The following is a 16,343-nucleotide window of genomic DNA, read 5'->3' on the forward strand; positions in this document are numbered from 1 at the left end:
TGTCTTAGTAAAACATTAATGAGCTACAGTTTTGTCAAAGCACGACTCGTCCCTTTTCTCAAAAATTTCATCGGAAAGTACCAAGACCTTATAGATAAATATTCAATGTCTATTTCACAAGCAATACAAAATGGTCTTGAGTGAAAGATTCCAGGTGTTGAAGATGTATATATTTTTATTTACTTTCCAGATTTACCTTTATTTGTGTTGTGCTATTATGTTTCTTTTGGTTGTTCGACTTTTGACGTGACTCGGTATTTATGCATCCTGCTATTTGGTTATTGACTTTGGACATTCTTGATTCATGTGGGTCCTCAATTGAAATTCAGACGGAGAGGTTTTTGCATTGTTGTTTCTATTCTATGTATCCTTGCATTTATATTTTACGTTATTTGTACTTAATTGAGAAAGTATATACTACATACGGTATGTACTATCAACTACACAACTTTTTTTTATCTTAGTCTTTGTCAATTGAATATCACTTACAAACTCTTTTTTTTTTGTTGGCGTTTTTGTTAGATTTCTTTGTTTTTTTTTTATTTCTAAGTCATTTGTGTTGTATGTTTGTGATGTTTGTTTACACACTTTTGGCTGCTGGGTCCAAAGAATCGTCACATTTACCTATTATGTCTGTTTGGGTTCCTTATCCAACTTTTTCAAAATAACAGAACTATAAAAAAAAACTATCATCAGAGTGGGAGGTTTAACCCACTTTTTTTGTCGGAAAACGAACGACCAAGTCAGGAATATAACAGTCGTTCTGTTAGTTGATAACATTTGATTTTGTCAGTTTTTTAGGAATTCACCTTTTTGAATTTGCCGTGGAGTTCGGCAATTTTGTTATACTACTTTTAGTATGTCTAATGAATTTTCCATGAAAAATAATAAGTTGTTTTGTAAATTGCATCTCTTTATGATGTTGACAAACTTGGTGTTTAGATTTTCTCATATGTATGATAATCAGATGGTTCTTTAAGAAGACTGTTATACGGATTCAGATAACTTGAACGATCATCGTCATCATCTGTTGAGCTGTAAACATCTTCATTTAGTCCCAGCGTTGAATTGTTCACTGTCTGAATACGCACAGTATGTAGTTTACTTTCATCAATTGTTTCATACAAACTTTCATCCATTTCTATGACATCGGATTTTGTATGATTTGTTCCTGTTGGAATTATGTTGCTAATGACTTTCTCCGGTTGAGATCTTATGTCTTTTATTTGTCTGTTGCAACAGTAAAATACTCCAAATACTCCAAGTAAAACAAATATACATGATAAAGCTCCAATGTATACCTTCCGTATTTCTGTCTTTGGTAAATCTAAAATATGAAAATAGAAATGATTTTTGTAACCGTCTATATTTTTAAACTGTTGATTTGAGGAATATCTCCGAATTAACAGTTCAACATTAGTATTAGTGCTGGTATTGGAGCACTGACTACTAGGTCGAAAGATTACTCGATGGTTCATATTCAACAAGAAGGGCAACTGACTCAATTTAGTTAGAAAAACATATGGGACCAAATTTGCGCCTGGATACAACTGGTATTTTGAAAAAATTTGTTTAGTATACAAAGTTATATTGTCCTTCTAATTCTGAGTTTGTTTAAGCAAAATAACGAGACAACGAGTACATAATTAAACAAATGTTGTAGCGTCGTGATAACAGATATATATCTTCATTGTAGGAACATATCAAATGTACAAAAAGTCATGAATCTGTACTCGTAACGAAAAAAAGTTCGGCGAGGGTCCCTTGTCTCTCTGTTAATAAAACTTGTGATATAGAAAGCTAATGTTTTCCAACAGTATCTTTTGTCTCTCTTTTACAATCATTTGATATTCATTTTTTGCAAAATTTCTATTTAATTACTTCGCTTATTCATGATATGAAACTACCTTTTAGTAATGGGATATATGTATATTTAAACAAGTTCTTAAATGAGTTGTGTATTGTAAATATTTATAAAAGTTTTGATATAATTGTTCTTAATGCTATATTTTGACAGAAAAGGGTTTTGAGAGAAAGCGTAAGTGAGTTTTGTTTAAAATGTGACTGGATAGTACTTACAATCATATATTTATGAATGATTTAAGTCTTTGGTGGTTGGGGAGAGAAAAGGGGCTATCAATACAATTTTAAAGTAGAACAATGATCACAATTGTCTGAATATAATGAAAGGTAATTTAGAGAAATTGATTTAGAATGGATGTTTTATGATGTGGTTAAAAAACACAATAAGAAAACAAAACAAAAACCGAAGCAAACAAACTTGTTGGTAGATCTGAAGTTAATTTGTTTGATGATTTCATACAGAGTATTATATTACGGATTACAAATGTGTGGATAACAACAGCGAGAGATGTAAGTATTTATTCAGGAAACTGCCAGGGTATATACGACGTATTTTATCCAAATTGGAACCTCAACAACGTCATCATAATGAACCTACTATGTGACGTAAGCTTCAACTATACAGAACACTTATAGAATGTCAGAGGCTAACAGAGGGGAACATAATGAGGTGTATCTGTCAAAAAAACGTTTTAAATCTAACATCACACGATTTACGCATCAAATACTTAATTAATATATCTTAAAGTGTTATTAAAAATTATAGCATACACAATAAAAATTATTTTCAAAACAAATTACAAAATCATTCACGTATGTGGAAAATATAAGGTTGGATTATTCAATATTTTTGTTGTCACAAAAAGTCATAATACATAAAAAGTCTCAATTAAACATACAAACAGTTTACATGAAATCTTAAAAATATCTTTAATGTAAAGAAATATTTGTCAAGACGAAAAACTTGCATTTAAATGAATTACTTAAACTATAACGCTATACTAAATATTTGATACGGGTTATGTTCTTCTCATATGTTAAATGATGGTATGATACTTAATCCCTAACGGGTGGAATTTTGCTTGATTTTCATATGATGAAGACATAATCTTTCAATCAGTTTAATTGAGGTCTGGAGCTGGCATGTCAGTAACTGCAAGTAGTACCTTGTAAATTTATGTATCATTGTTATTTTGCTTAGTTTCTTCTATTTATTCTGACATCGGACTAGGACTTCTTTTAAACTGAGTTTTACTGTGCGTATTGCTGTGTGTTTGTTTATTCTACATTGGCTAGAGGTATAGGCGGAGGGTTGAGATCTCACAAAACATGTTTAACCTCGCAGCATTTTTGCGCCTATCCCAAGTCAGGAGCCTCTAGCCTTTGTATGTTTTTTTAATTTTTGTTCATTTATATGTTTTGGAGTTTGGTGTGACGTCCATTTTCATGAAACTAGCACACATTTTGATTAGGGGCAAGCTGAAGCCCGCCTCCGGGTGCGGCATTTTCTCGCTGTTTTGAAGACCCATTGGTGGCTTTCGGCTGTTTTCTACTCTTTGATCGGGTTGTTGTCTCTTTGACACATTCCCCATTTCCATTCTCAATTTTACTGCATGATACCTTGTTCTAGAAAAAAACATTAAGGCAGGGGTAGACCCTAATATATGTGTAATTCTAGTTTCAGACAGCTATATAATGTGACATTCCCGGCTGAAGGTTTGTTTAAATGTATCCCTTTGCCTTCGGCTCAGGAAATTTAAACTCTAAGCCGGGAATTTCACATTTTATACCCTGTTTGAGACCTGAAAAACATATAATATACTTGGTTTGATTTGAAATGAACTCGCTTATTTCCTCAACTTTCGAAAGAAATTCATTGTTTTTAAATTATTTTATTTTTAATAAAAATTCGGATAGAATTCATCATTGAGTTGATTAAAATATGCATCGTGAATCTTATGAATCTTATGTTTAATCGTCAAAATTATGCTAGGGTTAGATACTTCTTGCAGATTGGTTAGCCTTTTAGATAACAGTATAAAAAAGATATTATTCAAATATAAATGTTAGGTACATTTGATCGTTCAATGTTATTTTTTTTAACAATTTAGTGCGATATCATCATAGTAGTGAGAATATTGAGTTGGACAAATTATTAACAACAGTATGTAATCAATATCGATTCTACTGTAAAATAGTAAACCAGACATACCTTTAATTTGTTTTTCGGTTTTGCTTTTAAATATAACTTCTTCAATTCTGTCTGGCAAATCATTTCTACAAAATATATATAATTCGATAAACAAATGTTTATATCAAGTTTTAAAACAAACGACGTTGTAATCATTCGTTCTTCTACGTAAAAGAGAGGCGGAAGATACTAGAGGGATAGTCAAACTTATATATCGAAAACGGACTGACAATGCCATGGCAAATACGAAAAACGATCACTTCACAAAAAATAGTTTAAACAACGTCATACAAAACTTAATACTGAGCAAGACGAATCCCACTAAAAATCTGAGGTGATATCTGGTGCTCCGGAAGGGAAGCAGATCCTGCACCACATTTGACACCCATCGTATTACTTGTGTAAGTACGAACTTGGTAAAAAGTCTAATTCAGTAGGTCACATACAATGAAAGGGGAACAGAATTGTGGTTACGACAACAATTGGAACATATCCATCGTCATCTGTGAAACAGATACTTACAGGTTTCATAACGAGTGAGAATTGAATATCTCTTGATACCAACTCGAGTAATCTAATTTCATTATAATGATAAACAAGCCTTTGGCGAGTGTATTATTTCTATTTAAATTAGATAACAGAATCACGAATTTTTAAACCCATTTCTTATGGTGAACATTCTCTTTGTTTTAGGAAAAAGGTCCGCGACTCGTTGATCTAGTCTTTTGCACACGTCATATGTCCTGTTCCGGCGTCAAACATTAACACCAGACATTTTAAATTTTTTTTGTACGTATCAGAATGTAATATTAAATTAGACACAAATAAGATTGTCAGGTAAAAAGGTAGAGTGTTTTGTATATATAATTGAAGAAATCAAATATATCCGTTGTCATGGAGGAAATTTTCATCGTTTTGACCTTTGAAAGTCATCATTGACCCAACGAATAGCCAATGGTAATTTCCCAATATCGTTTCATGATGATTGATAAGCCAATCTAATTAATGCATTTTCGTGCAGTGTGATACGAGAAATATTATTCATCTTATTCATGCGAGAAATAGATAACAGGCCACAATCATAACAGAAACTGTATTCCATGATAGTAAACCTACTCGTGATGGCGTCTGTAAAATTTGAAGCCTCAATGTAAGCAGAAACCCACTATCAAGGAAATCTTGATAGGAAATGCAAGCTCTGGAATATCGTATCAACTGGGAGATATATTCTTCATACGCAGGCGCTGCTGCAATGTTGCTACATAGGTATGGAAAGCTCACAATTAGGAAGATGAAATGATATATATAGCGGAACGTAACTGTCTGCAAATGCGAACGTAATTTCAGTTTTAACTCATATCAATAATGAATAAATGAATAAAAATTTCGTAGATCATGATCATTTATGTGTATTTAGTAATCAATTTTAGTTGTGAGATTTTGTGAGAAAATAGCTAATGCAACCCGAAAATTTATTAAATCTCTCAACATAAAACTTAGCTTTTATTGTATTTCGACTGAAACATTAAAACAAATGATAACGACATTCTTTTGACAATTTGATTGATTGATTGATTGTATGCTTGTTTTACGATCAGTATCAAATACGTGATACTCAATAAGGAAGAGGACAAAAGGAAAAAAAATACATCATTAAGTTTGTTCTGCAATATTTGTAGACGGCATGAAGAGTTTGTATGACCATGATCTTGAGAACATGACGGAACTTATTCTAACAAATATTTAGCTCTAAACGATATGTATTCAGATGTTTTTAGGTTGTTATGCTCACTTAGCCACGCCAAGATTCTCGACAGGTCGCTATCCTTTTTGTCAAGCTCAATCTGAGGGAAATGATCGAGCCATTACGACCCAACAATCCAGCTACAGTTTGTATTTACATTCTGTTTCAAAGTAGTATTGAATTTTCTTAGTATATTCTGAATATCATGACATTTTCACATATAAAATATATGTTTAACGTCTCTATGTTGTGCTTATCTTTCGTTTTTTTAAAGAAGAAAGGTTTTGGTTTTATGTTGAAGATCACTCTGTCTCCTTCTTTTTTACGAGCCGCATGAAATCTGTGTTTTGTTTTGTTTTTTTTTGCATTCTTGGCAATGTTCTTTGCCATCACACGATCTTCTGGTTTTTTTTTTATGTTGATTTTAAATAAATCTTCATACTTCAACATTCCAGAATAGTCTAAGGCTTAAACCACATTGTCTACTAAATTCATTGTAGTATTAATCTGAAAAAGATAGTTCCCATCTGCATATTATATGCATTACTAAGTTCAACTGCTGAGTCTTTTGTAGACGCACGTCTTGCATACCGAAATACAAGTCAAGTCAAGTAGTAGTTTACCGATGTTACATTCACCAACAATTTTTGAATATACAAAACAAAATGAAATCGCATTTACTCCAACCTGAAGTAAACCAAGTGCATCGACAAGTTGGGCGTGTCCTTCCATTTACACATTTTGCGTATCCAGACTAAAATTATCCGTAAATTGATATAGATAGATAAGACGACTATTCTGGAATCTTAAAAGAAATTGTAATTTAAATATTATTCTAAATTTTCTATTAAATTAATATTCAATTTCTAACATGTCTTTTTGATCTTTTGATTTGATAGGTTTAGGGATCGATAATGGTGACATTGAATTCGAAAGAAACTTTGATTGTATATGGAAGGTAAGTATAATATATAGTTCTATACCAATTAACATTCAGAACGACTTCTATGTTCCCATTGTTCAGTTTTATACTCTGTATTTTGAAGTTTTGTTCGCTCAATCTGAAGAGGGTTTATTTTGCGCATGTGTTTCCTAATTGAAAGAAAATGTTCACCCCCTTTTTTATATTTATAATCGTAGGCATTAAGGTTTATGCCTGAATTAACTAATCGATTGATAATTGTAAATCATTAAAACGTTTAGAAATTGTTTATGTTTATATCCATATGGTACAGTTCGTACGCGTAGCGTGGTCTGAAACATGGACTTTGGAATTTAAAAACTGATAAAAAAATCAAATAAGCAAACTAGGCTAACATTTTAAAACAATTTGGGAACGAAAATCCAAGCAATTTAGTTAATTTATTGTCAGGGCTTATTGCATACTTACTTTGCTACTGGAACTTCTTTACAGCGAAACCTTTGGTTAGAATATTTATCAATCATTATACAGTAGTAATCTGAAATTATATTTTAAAGATGTTAAAAAGCGAAAATAATTAATCTTATCTTAAAGTGAATAACATTTATTCATTGCTGATCTGATACATATTCAATCTTATCATACAAATCTTAAAATCAGTTATAAGATGCAAAAATATAGTAAAAAGTGACTAAAAGATTTGTTCTGTCCAAAGGAATCTTACAAATTTAACTCCTTATGGTTTCCCTTTACACAAGCCCAAGGGGTTTACGTAAGATTTGATGAAATCTATTTAGTCTTTTGGAGGAAATCTGGATTGCAAATATAGCATGCCTAAATAACACAAAAGTCGTTATATAATTCTTACTATATATGTATCCGGTTGAATGTACCACAATTAAACGATTATTATCAAATGAAGTAACAAAGCGTATAGTAATAGCGTTAATACCTATATCTGAACTGTTGAAATTGCCATGGACAATCTTGTATGTGCTACTTAAGTGAGCATACGATTGTCTCAGTTAAGCTTTCAATACTATTGACATTAATCTTCTACAAATTATATCCAACAAAATGTGTTTATTAATGAGAAAATGTCTTAATAATAAATCTGAGTGCAACTTTACATGTTGCTATATGTACGATTTCTCTTACAGTTAGTTCACTTAAAGAAACACTTTGCAAAGAAATGATTAAAGGCATCATAATTTTCAAAGTATATCGTCAATAAAAAAGTACTCCGCATGGAAACTTACTGAGGCCTAATACGTGTATAACTGTACCTCGAAGCTCATAAAGAAAGATATGTTCAACTTACATGAAGCTATTGAAAAAACATTTTATCTGACAACATTCAGATTGTTGTTGCTAGTTAAATGAAATTTCTTAAACTCTAGTTACTCTTACATCATGCACCGTTATTGGTATCAAGTTTAATTATAACGCAATTTCTAGTTTAAAATTCATGTTTTGAGACGGTCCCTGTACGCGTTGTGTGTAAAGTAGTATTTAATACAGCGTGCTATTGTGAATTGTGACAATAAACCTGGAAATAGTTTATTAATATATAAGTCCCAGAATAAACTGATTATTTCTGAACGTTTACCCCGTGATACTTTATGTTTCAATCATAGCCTGGGAAAATGTCAGAAAGCATGAAGAAAACTAAGAAAACAATTTAATGTTATGAATATTTATCTTAGGTCGGAAAAACAGTGGTCGGAAAGCAGAAAGATAATTAAACAAAATGATTTTCTTGAGCAGGGATGCGTACACATAAGTAAGTATCGAAATTTTAAAAGGTAGTGAATGAACAAAATACTTGCATGGTTTCAATTTACAAGTATTTTAAATCCTTGAATCTCACAAAAAACGTTATTAATATTTTACAATAATCATAAAAAAATTAATTAATACATTAATTATTTTATACGGTTTCAGTATGGTTTTATAAGTCTTGCTTATATTTTGTATAACAATATATTGATATAATGGAAAGTAAGACTTAAAGGAGAGATTGATTTGATAAATAAAATGTCCACCAGTAGTACTTTGTGTTTATTGATATCATATTCTTAATTTTCGGAAAAGATTCATTCACAGGAATGTATGTTCAATTTCAATTCTTTTTTTGTTTTTGTTTTTTAAATATAGTTCAACCTTATAGCATCTTAATCTTTGCAATATGATACGATTTTAAAAATTATATTCATTGTGTTGACCAACTATCCTGTCTTGATTCAATTACATTATATATCACCTTGTTCACACGGTATCTTTGTATATCTACATATCTTTTTAAATAAATTGGTTCTTTTAAGAGTATGTTCAGGTATTCATAAAACTACTGAAAATATGATATTCTTCAAAACAGTATTTTCATGTAGAATATTTGGATTGATTTAAATAACTTCAGGAAATCCTTAAAATTTGAGATGTTTTATGAGACCAAAATAATTGTCAGTGTATAAGAGGTCCCAATAAAGCTGGTGTGTTACTCTCAAGAAAAATATACGAAACCTTCTCATAAGTTGCATGCAAACTGAGTGATTAAATTTGTATTGCGATTGGGTTTGTGCAGTTTACATTAAACATCCGGTTTGCAGAAAACTGGAATTTGCAATAGGAAAAATTATGTACACTCCCAAGAAATAAAATAATCAAGCGTTAAAAGGTAAATTCAAATAGTAGCTGCATATATATACCCTTTTCAATTCACAACTAAAATCGAACATTGCTTTCAATTGACTCGTGCAAGAATCCACACAAAATTACATATTTTCAATAAAGGTGCTTAATATCATCATTGCCTTATTCTATTCACAGTCATTTATTTCAAATCAAAAGCAAAAATAAAAATCCAACAACAATTTTTTGATGATCAGTCAGCGGGTTCACGTGTTGCTTTTCTTTTTTTAAAGAAAGCAAGTTGTTTCTTGTTGGAGAGAGAGGCTCCGTGTTACTGATAATTCACATTATATTTCATTACTAAAAGTGTATAACGAGGATTTTAAAAACATCATAAATTCATCAACAATTTTCCTTAATTTCGTATAACTAATATATCTATTAAAAAAGAGAGACAGTAGATACCAATGGGACATTAAGACTCATACGTATTAACGGTAGTAATATCACTGAATCAGACGACCGTTTCGACAAAACAACGTGTCTTCAGTGATGCTCAAGCACAAAATATTTGAAAATCCAAAAGTTATCATAAACATGTATCTTCAGTGATACTCGTATAAAAAAACAACAAAAACTGACAACTTCATGAAAGCGACAAACGACGAAAAGACAAAGTAGTCCACAATACTGTTCATATAAGACCCCATTTACACTAGCATTTTTCAATCGATCTAAGTAAAATAAAAACAGTTAGCGTTCGCATTATCTTAAGCTTTAAACCTATCGATCTCTATCGGTCTAAACTGAACAACTGCGTTCACACTACAAGCTTAAGAAAAAATGCAATCGATCTGACCTAATTACACGAGAAATTGTAAACACTCTGTATACATAGAAATATTCAATCAAATTAATTTGTTGATACACACTCTTGCAAAAACATAATGGATGAAGTTATTGTGTCACTTGAATTTCAAGTTCAAATGTTGATACTTCTGTTCGTATAGTTTTCGTTAATTTTTAACCCTGTTTGTCATTATATTTTGTAATAAATTGCACGTGTTTTTGCCGCCATACATGCGCACTTGTAAATAGTTTTCGATTCAATCGTACTAGTTTAGATTGATCTCTCTGCGTTCACATTTAAAGTTAAATCAGTTCACTTAAGATCGATTCAAACTAAACTACCTCTTTTTGTGTTTTAGTTTAGACGGATTCAAGATCGATTCAAAGCGTTCATATTGGGCTCAAATCGATCTAAAGTGAACCAATCTAATTAAAAGTGATCCAAATATACAAGTGTTAACGGGGTCTAAAACTAAATACTGAGCAACACTAATCCTTTCAGAAAGTGAATTTTCCTTGGAGTCTGGATTTTTGTTATTTTACTTTTTGGATCACTTCTGTTATGATTTTACCTGCATAAAATTTAATAAAACGTGATATTTCTAACGAAGCCTTTTTTGCTTATATTTTTATGCAGTAAAACCGTTTAGAAAATGTGATTTACCTCTTCTGTTTTGGCTAAACGGACGTTATATTTATATTCTTCAATATTTATGTCTTGTATATATGGGAATTAACATCAATTATTTTATCATAGTTAGATGATGCCTTAACAGTTTTTTTCATTCTATTCAGGATTGAAATATTGTACTATTCTACTCTGTGCAAGATCGCGTTTCACTATGCTTGTCTGACATACATACAGCCGCGTTATTAGAATGAAAGATTGCGCGAATATATATCACCAAGGGTGACTGGGGAATAGAAATATGGTCACTCTTTTTCCGACCAGCAGTAAAAGCCTTGCCAAATAGGTCGTCTATTTTTGGCTGTCCAGGGTGTACAAGTACATTGCCACTTCCAGTCAAAATGAAGACGTAAAATCCGATGCCTCGTGTAAAGAGAAGCTCACGCTCTTTGCACGTTAAGAACCCTTGCAACAACTATTTGAGGGGTCCGTAGGGGGTCTGTTGCAAAGCAAAATTTCTGTCCCTATCCAAGATACTTTCATTTTCCAGTGGCAGTCAAAATTTCTCTGACCTTCATTTACCTCTAAGACAGTACCTACCTTTTAGTATTGAATTTATTGTTAATTTGTTCTCGTCCTGAACATGCATGAAACAATTAGAATTGGACGTTAATCATACAACAATCAGCCAATATATATCACCTACAGGATATTTAGCTTAAACTTTTTTCTCAGCAAGCATTGTTTTAGCATTCATTGAGACGGTATACTTTATTATTGGCGTGATTGTACTTGTGTCTATATATATATATATATATATATATATATATATATGAACAATACATTGAATTTCTTTAGTATACATTTTGTTTATATTTCACAGCTTATGAACGATGTATAGTTGCGTTTAAAAAATTGGTTTAACCCTGACACTAGATGATTTGCTGTTTTCAATTATTTCTTAACAGATGTTGACAATAAGACAATTATTGGCCCATTATGAAAATAAAAAGATGGGGTATGATTGCCAATGAGACAACTCTCCACCACAGACCAAATGACGTAGAAGTAACTATAGATCACCCTATGGCCTTCAACATGAGCAAAACCCATACCGCATAGCATGCTTTAAAAGCCCCCAAAATGACAAATGTTTAAACAATTCAAACGAGAAAACTAACGGCATGACTTATGGACAAAAAATAAACGAATAATAAGTATGATATATAGCAACAAACGGCAACCTCTGAATTACAGGCTCATGACTTGGGACATGCACATGTAGAATGTGACGGGGTTGTACATGTTTGCGGGTTCCCAGCATTCCCGCTAACTGGGGACAGTGATGTAACTGCACAACGTCAGAACACCCTATAAAACTCAGTTGAAAAGCAAAATAATAATAACAAAAATAACAAAAACACAAAAGACACAATGTAAATGGGATCGCAAAAGAAATTTTGGTACAACATTTGGGATAGATTTTCCTCAATCAAATGGAAAATCCTTCACTGCAATTTAAAAAAAAAATCTGTTACATCCTCCAAAGCAAACAAAAACAATAGTACAGTAGAAAACAACTAATATAATCGGTACAATAAAAGCACTTGACATTATTGAGATACTTCAGATAACAAAACACATAAGTCGAAACATAACAGTATCAGATGGAACATCATTAAAGAATTTTCTAAATACTGACAAGTTTTATTGAAATTATTGAAATTGATTTTAAACCATGCCGTTTTTCATAGGTGTTTGCGCATCAGAGTACATTTAATTTAGCATGCCATGGACAATACAGGAAGTCACGAACTTATGCAATTGCAGAATAAATGTGTACAAAATTCCATTGCAGAAAAAAAAATTGAAGAAAATAACCTTTAGCTTGGGTAAAACTTAAAGTATGAAATTGGATACATATTACCTTAAGCAATAGGTCTTTTGAGCTTTAACCGAAACTTTTATTAGACAATTCCGAGATTTGATAGCTTTATATAAAATATACCTATTATTATCTATTTCCTGTAGATTGAAGAATTCTCCGCAGTAAATTCTTATATATTAATGATAAAATTTAGTACAAAATTTGACCAATAAATGAGGTTATATTATATCCTAGCATTAATAGATTTAAATACATGAATACAGCGTTCCTTAAAATCCAAAATGAATTTATCAAACCAAAACCATTTAGGAGCCAGTGGAAATCAAAATCAAGGATATTAACAGCAGAAAAGCAGAGGGCAATAAAATTCAGGAATGAAGATTAACACTAGAAATAGAATTATCGAAATCTAAAAAAGGCATGTTCACTTTTAGATTTTTCTTAAGACAAAGTTTATTACGGTCGATAAATAATATTTCTTCAAGAAAAAGAATCAATTTGATGACAAGGAAATATGCGCATAACTGTTAAAGATTACATATCAAAAGGTGTTTATTTCGGTCTTTATGAAGTTAAGCAATAATCTAGGATTCATTACTATAAAGATATAAATCTGCAGAACACGTGGTAGAAAGACTTATGCATGATCTTATTTCTTTAGCGCACCAAGTGTTACTTTTCTGAAATCACTTAAATTTAATAGTAGGTTGAGACTAAAGGTTGAGAAGCTATCTATTCTGGAACTCATATTGCAATAATGTTTATTTAACACTTATTATTTGTTTTTGGGTGTTAGAGTGGAGGCACTTCGTAATTTACCCTTTTTTTAACAAACCATTTTGTCGCAAGTGTACCCGATGGAAGATATTCAGGTAGCCTACGTCAATAATTGCACTGATAATGGTATAATACGTTAATGTTTGATATCCTCGCAAATTTTTCATGTTATGTTATAAATATAACTTTTCAGTCATCATTTACTCAAATTCAAAGTAAAGATCTTCTCTGATAAATCTTGTAGAAGAACTTTGAGTTCTTTAGATTAAAGGTAAGACAAAGTTGACCTTAATCATTTTATAACTATCTTTTTTATTCCAAACCGTGGTTTTTTTTCCAAAGAAATCATATCATACGTCTTAGGAGGCTTGTTTAGGGGGTATAAATATCCCATATCCCGTTAAGTTTTTGTCCCAATATCCCATATCCCTATAATGTTTACCCCTAATATCCCAATAAATATTTTTTACAAATATCACGTATCCCTAAAACTATTTTGAAATATCCTCAAAAAATCATCAATTCATTCCCAAACCCATTTTTGGGAACTTTGTTATAAACAATGCTATATATGTTACCATTGGAACACACATTCTTTTCTCTTTGACAAATACTGTAATATTTCTTTCAGTAGAAATACTATTCCATACCATTTCTTCCATTTGGAACTAATATTACTAAAGGAACAATAAAATTTTTACTTCTAATGCACAACATTTCCATCTGTCTCGCGATGGAGAGGATAGAATGATTCGAGATACCATTACCGAGTTTTTGCCTATATCTGGATGTAACATGAAGAAAGTGTAGATTGTGCATATAAATAAATTTGTTTAAAAAAAATATATTTTACCATCTTGATCCATTTATATAGGGTTTTTGATTTCAAGATTCTAACAAGGCTTTATAAGTTTTACCGTACTGACTAGTCTTAAGAATTGCTATCCTTAGATAGATAAACTTATCAAAACAGTCAATTCAGTCCCACAGCAACGTTATGAACAATTCAGGGGGAAACTATTGTGCAATTCCGATAGTGATGAATTAAAAAACGGAAGAATTTAAAACAAAAAGTCAGTTATTCTTTTTCCGAACCATCAACAAAATTGATAAGAATCCAAAATAACTGCAGAAGAAATGTAGCAGTTCAACTTTTATATATATATTCCTAAAAAAAAAAACCAGGACGAATGGACTTTTGTTCAAAATCCTGAAATTGGATGACAATAAAGAAAAAAAAAAACTTCAGATACTAGGTACGTTAACTGTATATGTTTACCTCTTGTTTCACATGTATTATTGTAATATTGTATTGATAACAATGAAAAAGAACATACTGTTCCGTTTCCGTTTATTCTCTCCTATATTGCTCAATGCCACAGGACGTTTAGCAACCAACAATCAATCAAAATATTGCTCAAATGTCGATAGAGAGAACCGTTTGCCTACTGCAGTTATATGCAGTAAAAATTAAGCCGTATTCTCCTAAAACAATAAATAAAAGTCAATTTTCAAAATTATAACAAAAAGTGAAATAACAAAAATACCGAATTCCAAGGAAAATTCAAACAGAAAGTTCCACATCAAATGGCAAAATCAAAAGCTCAAACACATCAAAAGAAAGAAAAACAACTGTCATATTTCTGACTTGGTACAGGCATCTCCTTTTAAAAGTAGAAAATGGTGGATTAACTTTTAAATTCCACATTTTTTTTCCATGTTCAAAATTCAATATCCCTAAAAATGCATCAATATCCCATATCCCATTTATTTTTTAGGACAAATATCCCATATCCCTAAAATTAAAGTGGCAAATATCCCGTATCCCAATATAGGCCTCACTTAGGTTTTTCTGTTTGTTAACTTTCTATACTGTATTCTTTAGACACAAGGGTTTTCCATCTATAACGTTAAACTACATTAATGATACTTACGAACATTGTGTTAAGTTTTGAAAATCCCTTTTCATATTGAATTTATGGCTGTAATATAATGTCAAAGATTGTTTTCTTTTACCTGGTGACAAAATATAACCTTTCCTACACCTTGTGAGGTAACATGAGCAGTCTTGAAATGTTGGATTACACGAGCAAACGTCATTTCTGGGTGATTTCGTTGATTTCACAAATGAATAACCTTTTGTATGGTCACATCTGCATCTTCTGTTGCTCTGTACCGATCCGTTGTTGTAGACAACCTGCCCTTCGTTATTGCACATTTCTTTCTTAAATACACAATCACTGCCTTGAGTTGTTATGAAACGGAAGGGTTGATATCTATCAGATAAACATGGGGTGGTATCAAAGCTGTTGCCATTTATAACAACTTTTCGTCCTGAAGTAAGAAAACAAGATTTAGATGACTGTATCAGGGAAAAATTATATAAGAAAAATGAAAAAGTTCACCAGGAAATATAATTCGTACAGAAATAAAATTAGTACATGTAAATGATAGCCACATGTTCGAAACCAGAAAATCGTTAAGACTCGAAAAAACAGATAAAATGATGAACCATGTGATTCATCAGTTTCTAGTCTATTTGGTTACTCTCAAGTAACAGACTTGAAATGCTGAAATATTAAATAAGAGTTCCCTTAAACAAGTCTTCGCGAAAATTCAACATAGACTGTATGCAATAAAAAGCACAAATAAGACAATAAATTAGAAACAGTAGGTTCTGTGAAACTTGTCAAAAGCTATGAATGCCGGAATGTTCGACTGTTTCCAGAAAAATTAGATGTTCTTGGTATTTTTTCAACATTTCATCGACGATAAAAGATATTGCAAAAGATTCTTTTATATGCAGAGAGCGGGGAATCGAAGTACCCTACCGCCCATTTCGAGAAAACA

General features: G+C 31.4%; 1 protein-coding gene across 1 annotated transcript; it reads right to left on the reverse strand.

Annotated features, from left to right (window-relative positions):
- Positions 1-686: 686 nt before the first annotated feature.
- LOC127729497 (uncharacterized) lies at positions 687-15,824 on the reverse strand. The gene is made up of 4 exons (XM_052237338.1): positions 15,510-15,824; positions 7,189-7,258; positions 4,076-4,140; positions 687-1,327 (listed from the first exon to the last, which is right to left on the reverse strand). Exons 1-4 carry the CDS (start codon positions 15,709-15,711, stop codon positions 939-941), a joined length of 726 nt encoding a protein of 241 aa, XP_052093298.1. The 5' UTR covers positions 15,712-15,824; the 3' UTR covers positions 687-938.
- Positions 15,825-16,343: the final 519 nt, after the last annotated feature.

This window comes from Mytilus californianus, unplaced genomic scaffold (genome assembly GCF_021869535.1).
Source record: "Mytilus californianus isolate M0D057914Y unplaced genomic scaffold, xbMytCali1.0.p SCAF_2, whole genome shotgun sequence".
In the NCBI taxonomy this organism is placed as follows: domain Eukaryota; kingdom Metazoa; phylum Mollusca; class Bivalvia; order Mytilida; family Mytilidae; genus Mytilus; species Mytilus californianus.

What these genes read in the sequence shown, in the direction of transcription:
- LOC127729497 (XM_052237338.1), bottom strand. Translation starts at nt 15,711, where the DNA reads ATGTGCAATAACGAAGGGCAGGTTGTCTACAACAACGGATCGGTACAG. An exon ending in AAAGAAGTTCCAGTAGCAAA is followed by an intron (nt 4,141 to 7,188) that starts GTAAGTATGCAA and finishes TATATTTTGTAG; the next exon opens with AAATGATTTGCCAGACAGAA. An exon ending in AACCGAAAAACAAATTAAAG is followed by an intron (nt 1,328 to 4,075) that starts GTATGTCTGGTT and finishes TTCATATTTTAG; the next exon opens with ATTTACCAAAGACAGAAATA.